The sequence below is a fragment of the Nothobranchius furzeri genome, chromosome 12, assembly GCF_043380555.1.
Source record: "Nothobranchius furzeri strain GRZ-AD chromosome 12, NfurGRZ-RIMD1, whole genome shotgun sequence".
In the NCBI taxonomy this organism is placed as follows: Eukaryota; Metazoa; Chordata; class Actinopteri; order Cyprinodontiformes; family Nothobranchiidae; genus Nothobranchius; species Nothobranchius furzeri.
Genome location: NC_091752.1, coordinates 8,476,343 through 8,486,374, shown reverse-complemented (window position 1 = coordinate 8,486,374; position 10,032 = coordinate 8,476,343). Strand labels below are relative to the sequence as shown.

The 10,032-nt window shown below is 44.6% G+C and overlaps 1 protein-coding gene across 2 annotated transcripts in view; it reads right to left on the bottom strand.

The window, feature by feature from the left end:
- Window positions 1-10,032, bottom strand: part of ncapd3 (non-SMC condensin II complex, subunit D3) — a 34,731-nt gene that overhangs the window by 20,588 nt on the left and 4,111 nt on the right. For both annotated transcript variants that reach the window (XM_054749947.2, XM_054749948.2), the window contains exons 3-11: window positions 4,528-4,690; window positions 3,834-4,000; window positions 3,498-3,650; window positions 3,365-3,426; window positions 3,205-3,292; window positions 2,972-3,105; window positions 2,812-2,884; window positions 2,552-2,677; window positions 2,185-2,437 (exon numbers count right to left, since the gene is read on the bottom strand). In XM_054749947.2, coding sequence (XP_054605922.2) covers window positions 2,185-2,437; window positions 2,552-2,677; window positions 2,812-2,884; window positions 2,972-3,105; window positions 3,205-3,292; window positions 3,365-3,426; window positions 3,498-3,650; window positions 3,834-4,000; window positions 4,528-4,690 — 1,219 coding nt within the window. The remainder of the gene's footprint in view (window positions 1-2,184; window positions 2,438-2,551; window positions 2,678-2,811; window positions 2,885-2,971; window positions 3,106-3,204; window positions 3,293-3,364; window positions 3,427-3,497; window positions 3,651-3,833; window positions 4,001-4,527; window positions 4,691-10,032) is intronic.

Below are 10,032 nucleotides of genomic sequence, written 5' to 3'. Positions count from 1 at the left end.
ACTTCAAAAGTTTCAAAATGAGCCTTTTATGAACTTTCTACGACTAAACTCATGTAAAGAAAGAGTTTAAAAATATACAGACCCTCTGTAAAGCAGTCTGTAAAGTGCCCCATAAACGTGTTATTAATATTAATAATAATAATCTGAGTAATTACTATTATTGATTGGCCGCAGAGAATGTTCATGTTTTTAAGTCCAGGCTGAAGACCCACCTATTTAGGTTAGCTTTTATCTAATTATTTACTAGTTTTATTTCTCGTTTTATATGATATCAAATAATGAAGCAATGCTAAAATATAATTATTTTACTGTCTATATATTAGCTCTTTTATTTTATTTTATTTCATTCAGCTCTTAAACAATAAGAAATACATAACAAAAAAAAAATAACGAAAAAGAGCAAAATGAAGAAAAACATCTTATAATTTCTGCCCCCTTTTCCAGTAGAAATAATCAATTTATATATAATTACCATTTGTCAGACACACATACAGATTCATTTTAAACTTTTTCCTGTTCTTAATTCCAGTGCGATCATGATCATTGGTTTAATTTACAATTTCATAATTATTTAGTACACACAATTTGGTACATTTTTTGAATATATTAAATGACAGTTTTTTAATTTCCCTTTTAAGGTTATTCCATAATTTAACACCATTTACAGATATATTCCACTCCTTAATTTTAGTTCTAAATCTGGGTTTTGTAAACACATCAGTTTCTTTCAGCATGTAATTATTAGTTCTCTTTTCAAATATCCCCTGAATGTTTGTTGGCAGAGTACCTAAATTGGCTTTAGACATGGTTTGTAAGATTTTCCAGTCTTTTAAATCATGAAATTTCAGTAATTTATATTTAATAAACAACGGGTTCGATGGATCTCTACAGCCACTATAATTGATGATTCTCAGAGCTCTTTTCTGTAAAATAAATAAGGGTTGTGTAGTTTTTGTATGTTGTTCCCCAGATTTATACACCATAAGTCAAGTACGGAACAGTGGATTGTACAATGCCAACAAACCAGAATTAGTCAGTAAAAACTTGACTATGTAATACTCCTAAGGATTTGGCAGTTTTACCTTTTATGTAACTAATATGGGATTTCCATGTCAAGTCTTCATCAATAAGAACTCCAAGAACTTTAGTTTCTTTTACTCTTTGAATTGCAATCCCATCTATTTCCAATGACACATCACTGTTCTTTTAATCATTAAACAGTATAAAATGTGTTTTATTAAGATTCAGTGTCAATCTATTTATATCAAACCAGTTTTTAATTTTAATCAGTTCATCATTTATCACTTTAGCCACCTCCTCAATATTTGATCCTGAGTAAAACAGTGTTGTATCATCTGCAAATAGAATGGTACCGAGTGTCTTAGATACCTGTATCAAGTTGTTAATGAACAAAATGAACAGTTTGGTCCAAGGACCGACCCTTGTGGCACTCCACAATTAATTTCACATAGTTTTGATTTATGGTCCTTTATCTGAACAAACTGTTTCCTGTTTCATATTTTTACTCATTTTAATCCAGTGTTTTCTCTGTAGGGGCCCTCTGCCCCGAAGGCGGTGGTCGACTTTAGCTTCCAGGGCGCTCTTCAGGTAGTGTTTGAGTGGAGGTGGGGGTCTATGCTCCCCCTCCTCTGAGCGCCCTGACTTAGTGTGGCAGACCTGATGCTGCCGGGGCAGACGGCTCCTCTGATGGAGTTTCCGTGCCTTACCTGGACTCAGCCCAATATAATTTTTTACTGATGTGTGTGCATGTCTGTTAATGTTTTGAAACGGTCATTAATTTGGTCATTTTGTGAAGCACCGGACCGGACCCGACCGGACCCGACCGGACCCGACCGACCGACTAGGGAATTGTTCTGTAAATCAGTCATGGGCAGCAAAAACGTTAAATTGGGAACCCCCCAGATATCACAAACATTTGTTTTCACCTGAAAACAGAACGTGTTTCCTCTGGGATGTCTGTGGGTTGGTTTAAAGGCTTAGGCTGAAGCCGTTTGTGGCAGCAGTGAGATTGTAAATGAATGAGTATTTAAAACGTCCGTGTTAAAAACACCGAAGAGTCTGTCTTTGTGACGTTCTCTAAATGTTTATCCGGAACTGGACAATAATTGGATGACAGCAGAGGGCATGCTTATTTCTGATCTAGTTGGCTGAGGCTTTTCTCACTTGCAGAGAAGAGGTTGTGGACAGCCTGGGTGGCGTTGAGCGAAGGCAGCTCCAGACACTGAGCCAGACAGGAAAGGGCGTGGCCTTGGACGGTGGGCGACGCGTCCACCCGTCGAGCAAACAGCAGATCCTGGATCAGAAACTTGTGTGGCAGGAAGCCAGTGAGCTCTGGATCCTGGCACTCCTTCGGGCTCCTCTCAGGCTGCTTCAGCAGGACCATCACCACGTCCACAGAGAACAGCCGGTGCACCATCTACAGGAGCCAGAACAGCAGAACAAACCTTTAGCCTGATCAGAGCCCTCCAGGCAGGAGAGTTCTCCTAACGGCAGTAAACACAAAAGAAGGAGGTTAGCTTAGCACGATTACCTTTGTGGCTCTGGAGCAGGTAGACAGCCACTTGACAAAGCGGGCGTAGTCTGTACTGGACATCTCCGATGTTAGCATACCTACTGCCTGGGCTCCATTGCTTCTAAACTCAGCTTTCTCCACCATCTACACATCAGCAGCAGAAGATATGAGGTGATGCAGCCAGGTCTGAATCCACCGTATGGATGAACAAAGTCCCTCAACATAAACCTCTTTCCACAACTGCAAGTGAATCCAAAAGGTGAGGGTATGGTTATCACCTGAAAGCAGATGTGCTCCAGGAGGATTTGAAGGAAAGGCAGAGCCAGCTCTTTCTGCTCTTCCACACAGTGACTGGAATCAGGAACAACGTTCATATGAAATCAGGTCATTTAAGCTTTAGGGTTTGGGTTAAGGTTAGAGGTTAGGGTTTATTCCTACCAAACAAACTGGATGGCCTGGTTGCGGGTGCTGATGACGGACTGGTTCAGAACCAGAGGAGATGGTTGTCTTCCGCTGCTTTTATCCATCATCAGGATCACGTAGAGAAGATGGTGGAACAGCCTCCTGAGGGACTGGACACACGGCTCAGATTTACTAAACCTGCTGTGCATCCCCAGATTACAGCGTCTGTGGAGAAACTGGTGTTTTATGAGACGTTTGCAGTACTTCACCTTTTTCTGGTCTCCATGTTTGGGGTCGCACAACAGTTTGAGGCCATAGAAAGCCATTTCAGGGATGCTCCTCAGCTCAGCAACATCTCTGCACAGATCATCCGAGTCAGCATCACATCAACCATCATTTAGTCACCATGACAGAAGTGAAGGAGCTCACCTTGGAGCAGCAAGGGTCAGCTCCCCCACGACAGGCTCAAAGTAGAGCAGCTTAATGAAGATCTGTGAAGGACAGAGACGGTTTGAGCTGCTTGCACATCAAACCGCTGCAGGTGGATCCGCGTCTGGGTTACCCGAGTGCAGTTGTCGGCGCTTTGCAGCGTATTGGTCAGTGGAAATGTCTGCAGGAGCCTGAGGAGGCTCTGAACCAGGACAGCAACAGCATTTCTGATCTTCACCAATTCACACCCAGAGAAATCTACTCCTTCTTCTTCATCCACCTCCATCTGAGGAAAACACCCACGCTACATAATGACATCAGACTCCCTAACAGGATGTGCGATGAAAACTCTGTTGTGAAAAACTCTGATGACTCCTTTTTAACACCAAAGTTTTTCTGTTAAATAAATAAAGTTATCGTGAAGTGATGGAAACCAGACTACGCCCCTGGTTTTGTCATGGTGTCGTACCTCTGAAGGCTCCTTCTGCTGAGGTTTGGAGCGTTTGCTTTTTCCCCTGGAGCCCTTCTGACCTTCCTTTTTGCGCTTCTTCCCAGCGTCGTGAGGCCAGCAGAGGCAGGTCAGATCGCAACACGTGTCCAACAAGACCTCATGGAAAACCTTGTTGGCGATGCTTCCTGGAATCGGCAGACATGTAACTTCACACACACTCTCGTGCACACAGAGCACTTTCCCACCAGCTTCAGGAGACTCATGTTGTTGTTAAACGACAACAAAAACAATTATTTATTATTATTACATTAATAGTTGTGCAGCAGGTGGGAATGAGTGGAGAAAAGTATCAGGAGATGTGTGATAAAAGGTTTTCTCGTGTAGAAGAGGGCGGTGAGAGCAGCCATGCTGTCTGGTTAGGAGACAGTGTCCAGGAGACAGAGACAGGAGATAGAACTGAAGGTTCTCTCTCTTTAGGAGTGACGAGGATGGAAAGGATCCAATACGAGTCCATCAGAGGGACGGCTCATGTTAGATGGCTAAGAGAGGACAGACTGAGATGTGTGGAAATGTCCAGAGGAGAGACAATGATGGCATAGGTAGAAGGATGCTGAGCTTGGAGCCACCAGGCTGAGAGAAGGACCAACAAGGAGAAAGAGGAGTATGATGTTTTAATATAATCTGACTTACTTATAGGATGAGATTGTCTCACCTGGGATCCCCAGCAGCAGCAGGTAGAGCGAGGCAGAATAGAGTCCATTAACCCGCTGCTGTGTGGTGGCATCTTTAGCTTTAGCCACGAGGACAAACAAGGACAGCACAGCAACCAGAGTCTTGATCGAAACCCCGTTTTCTCCAAGAATCGCCCAGACGTTCTGCAACATGGGAGACCCAAAACACCGGTGAACATCCTTTATCCCTCAGGAGCATCTAATCTCACACCTTCACAGAACCAAAGGAACACCATCCATCCATCCATCCAATACGAGGAAAACCGCCTGCTGCTCAGAAACAGGAGCCAACCGCTGCTCTGAGCTGAATTTTACTTTTTAGATTAAACTATTTTGAAACACCAGGTTGTGGGCACATTTGATGCATTATCCATACACTTACTGTAAGAATTGTTTTAACTACATTCATTCAATTAAAGAAATAAAAACTTTAAAGTCTAATGTGGTTCAATTCTAACTCACCAAAACTCTGTGTCAAGATTTAGAGCTCTTAGATTATTCCAACCAGATTAAAGATTTAATGGTGCAGCAGTAGCTCAGGAGGTAGAGCGGGTTGCCTCATGATCGGAAGGTCATGGGTTCGATTCCAGCTCCCGCCAGGGCTATTCTGCTGTTGTGTCCTTGGGCAAGACACTTCACCCAACTTGCCTGTGTTGGTGGTGGACTTTGAGTGTCCTAACAAAGCGCTATATAAGTTCAATGTATTATTATTATTAATTTTCACTTAAAAATAATAATTAAAAAAGCTAGACTCATTATATCTAAGATTCAAACACTATCAAATATGTCCAAGATGCATGCAAATGACTAGTTAAAGGAGAAGGAGACGTGTTTTCTGAAGCCAAATGTAGGGATTAGGATATCAGGCCTTCATTATCCATGGATTACCTTAACTCAGAGGGTCTAACTTGCTCATCTCCTTTCAATAACTCACATTAACTTCAGTTCATTTGTAGATTTGGTTAAATCTAATCATCCATCTCTGACTTTGGGCTAGACAATAATCCAATAGTGATACATATCTATCGATAGACATGTGGTTCGATAGAAAACAACTGGGTGAATAAAAACTAAAAAGATTCATTTGTTTTTTTCATTATGGCCCATCACAGTCATCACTTACTCCCAACCAATCAAAACAACACAGACCCAGCCAGCTCCCACACCAAGCTCTCCTCTCAAACCAAGGAGGAGGAAACCTCCCAAAACAGGTTACAAGACTTCACCAGAACGTCTGTCTGACCAAAAAACAACCAAGCATTTCCAAAACTTCAGTAAAGCAGAAAACCAGATCAAAATTAAATTATGTTCAATTCAATTCAAAAATACTTTATTAATCCCAAAGGGAAATTGATTGCTGTAGTAGCTCAGAATAATAATAATAATCAAGTCATCAAAGAGTTGTTGTATATTACAATGGCTGTTGGCAGGAAGGATCTCCAGTAGCGGTCAGTGTTGCAGCGATACTGAAGATGCATCTGACTGAAGACACTCTTCCGTTGTCGGACAGTCTTGTGAAGAGAATGCTCAGGGTTGTCCATCATTTTCTTGATTCTCTGGAGAATCCTTCTTTGCATGATCTCCTCCAGCGGTTCCACAGTCGTCCCCAGAACAGAACCAGCCTTTTTTTTAGGCTGTTGAGCCTTTTCAGGTCCCTGCTTCTAATGCTGCTACCCCAACAGACGATGGCTGAAGAGATTACACTCTCAACAACAGGCTTGTAGAAGATCTGCAGCATCTTGCTACAGACGTTGAAGGACCTAAGCGTCCTCAAGAAGTGCAGTCTGCTGTGTCCCTTCTTGTAAACGGCTTCGCTGTTCTTTCTCCTGTCCAGTCTGTTGTCCAGGTGAACTCCAAGGTATTTGTATTCCTCAACCACCTCCACTTCTTCTCCCATGATGGAAACAGTGTTTGACTCCACCCTGTTTCTTCTGAAGTCTAAAATCATCTCCTTTGTTTTGTTCACGTTCAAGGTCAGATGATTGTTTTCACACCATGCCACAAAGCGCTCCACCAGCTCTCTGTACTCAGCTTCCTGTCCATCGCTGATACACCCGACAACTGCAGAGTCATCTGAGTATTTCTGTAGATGACAGGTCTCTGACTTGTGCTGGAAGTCTGAGGTGTACAGGGTGAAAAGGAATGGTGAGAGTACAGTCCCCTGTGGTGCTCCAATGTTACTGATCACCTGATTTGATGTGCAGTTCTTCAGCCTCACAAACTGTGGTCCGTTTGTCAGGTAGTCTTTAATCCAGGCGATAGTTGAGGCCCCCACCTGTGTCTTCTGGAGTTTCTGGCAAAGTACATCAGGCTGAATTGTGTTAAATGCACTGGAGAAATCAAAGAACATGAACAAAGAACAGTGCTGCCTGCTTTGTCCAGATGACAGTGGGTTGGTTGGAGCAGCTGGATGATGGCATCTTCAACTCCAACTCCATGGCGATAAGCAAACTGCAGCGGGTCCTGATATGTTCTAGTTTGCTTATTCAGGTGGACCAACAGGAGTCTCTCCAGGACCTTCATGATGTGGGATGTCAGGGCAACCGGTCTGTAGTCGTCACTGACTGATGGGCGAGTTTTCTTTGGAACTGGAACAAGGCAGGATGTCCTCCACAGGACGGGAACCTTCTCCTGGGTCAGGCTGAGGTTGAAGAGGTGCTGCAGAATCCCACAGAGCTGCTCTGCACAGGCCTTCAGTACCCTGGGGCTGACACCATCTGGACCTGCAGCCTTGTTCCTGTTCAGTCTCTCCAGCTGCCTCTTCACCTGACTTCTAGAGACAGATAGGTGGGAGGGGGAGGTAAATGGGGCAGCAGCATCTCCTGACTTGGTTGAAGACAGATTTATAGAACCAGAAGAGTCCATGACTGCGTTAGAGGACAAAAGAGCTGGCGTGTGACCGGAAAATGTTTGATCAGAGGAGGATGGGATGTCCGATTGGCTGGGGACAGGCGAGGAGGATGCTGGGTTTGTTCCTGAACTGAACCTATTGAAGAACTTGTTCAGTTCATTGGCTGTGTCCAGGCTGCCATCTGTGCAATCCTTCCTCTGCGTGAAGCCTGTAATCTTCTTCATCCCTGACCAGACATCTCTGATTTTGTTCCTCTGTAGTTTGTTCTCCAGCTTCTTCCTGTATGCCTCCTTGCCGTCTCTGATCTTGATCTTCAGTTGCTTCTGTATACTCTTCAATAATTCCCTGTCTCCCTCCTTGAAGGCTCTTTTTTTCTCATTTAGCAGATTCTTCAGTTCACTGGTGATCCAGGGTTTGTTATTAGCAAAGCATCTCACTGTTCTGGTGGGTATGACGTGTCCACACAGAAGTTTATATAGTCAGTGACACATCTAGTCATGGCATTGATGTCCTCTTCATATCCTTGGCTGAGAGTCATCCAATCTGTGGTCTCAAAACAACCCTGCAGGGCTTCTTCAGCGTCCTGTGACCATTTTCTCACAGTTCTTCTTGTCACAGGTTGCCTCTGAACAAGTAGTTTGTATTCTGAGCAGAGAAAAACAAGATTGTGGTCCGATTGTCCTAGAGGAGGTCTTGTTTTGGACATGTATGCATTCTTTACATTTGCATAACACAAATGCAAGGTCTTGTTCTCTGGTGGGGCAGCTGACAAACTGTTGAAATGTTGGAAGTGTAGCAGAGAGTGAGGCATGATCAAAATCACCAGATATATCCACAAATGCATTGGGTGCTGGGTTTGTAGCTTAGCGACAACAGAACTGATGGCATCACATGCATTTTCAGCAATGGCTGAAGGTGGAATATAAACGGTTGCCAAGACAACACTGGTGAACTCTCTTGGCAAATAATATGGGCGACAACTTACTGCCAAGAGTTCAACATCTGGGCTGCAGAGACGACATTTCACTGAAACATGACCTGGATGGCACCATCTGTTGTTGACAAGCACTGCCACTCCACCTCCTTTTCTTTTCCCGCTCCTCTTCAAATCTCTGTCTGCTCGTACAGTCAGGAATCCTGGCAGAGAGACGCTGGAATCGGGGATATGGTCCTGCAGCCACGTCTCAGTGAAACACATAATACTGCACTGCCGATACTCTGGCTGAGTCCTTGATAGGGCTTGGAGTTCATCCATCTTGTTGGCCAGTGATCTCACATTGCCCATTATGATCAATGGAAGAAATGGTTTGAATTTCCTCTTTCTCTGTCCCCGTTTTGCTCCCGCTCTGCATCCAAGCTTCTTGCGTTTTAGCTCATTTGGGATTCGTGGCTTCAGTTGAGGTATTATTTCAGCCTTTCCAATGTTAATCAGCTGCTCCCGATTGTAAACCAGCTTGTTGCCATGGTTACACATCATAACAAATGCTCAAAAAGTGGAAAAAATAGCAGTAAAAATCCTCTAAGCTTCACAGCACCAGAAACAGAAAAGTAAAAGGTCCAAAAAATACAGTTTTTCTTAAGATGCTAGAAGAAAAAATGTCCAAAAAAGGTAAAACTTACATGTAGTTAACAGAGCTACTCCAACATGCAGCCACCCAGAGCAACACGATAATTGGAAGTGCCACCCTACTTAGAACATAAAGTAGGTTCATAAATAAAAACACTGTGAAGCTTTAAGAGCCGTCAAGATTCTACTCTTTAAAAGCAAAAACGCCTATAGGGCGACGGTGGCACAGGAGTGAAGTGCTCGCCCTATAGGCGATGGCGAGTAAGATGGCACTCGCGCAGGTTCACGCTGCGAGCAGCTCGTCCTCTTTATGCTCTGGTACCTTGCTTTTTACTGGTTTTTATTGGCGTTTTATTGGCTTTTATGCATTTTTGTTGTCTCTGATGCTTTTTTTGAATGGTGTGGATCCTCTGCTGACATACGATCGAGCTGCTGAGGCTTCGTCCTTCCGTTGATGTAGCCGGCAGCGCGCGCTGGGAACCGGGCTGTGCGAGATATGAACCTCACGGACGATGCTGCTGGTTGGACTGCCCTTTTCCTCTCTCCCCCCAAGCCGTGATGTGTCGGCCCTCTGTCCGTCCCAGTTCGAGAAGGAAGCATCGGAGAAGACGAGGAAAGAGAGGTAGCCGGCGCGTGAGACGTCGGCCTGGATCCCTGAACAAGCGGCTGGCCCAATTCGGCCCAGCTTCTGACCCGGTGGTTCCGAGATGTCTCCTGGATTACTCGGCGCCCTGCCCAGGGAACTTGGCCGGCTCTGAGGGTGAACCGGCACCGCGCCACGGCCGATCGGCTCAAAGATCTTGCCAGACTGGGGTTTGCTGGGAGAATCTGCGCTCGGTTACGGGCACAGAGTTAAAGGAGACTGGGCCCGTGTGCGATCTCGGTGCTGCAGCCCCGCAGCAGACCCAGTTTGGTCTGGTCAATGCCAGGTCTGTGCTGAACAAAACTTTTATTCTTCGTGACTTTTTTATTCAGCATGACCTGGGTTTTCTCTGCATTTGTGAGTCCTGGATCCCGTTTGGTGACTCAAGCACCCTGCTGGAGCTGGTTCCACCTGGCTGCTCCTGT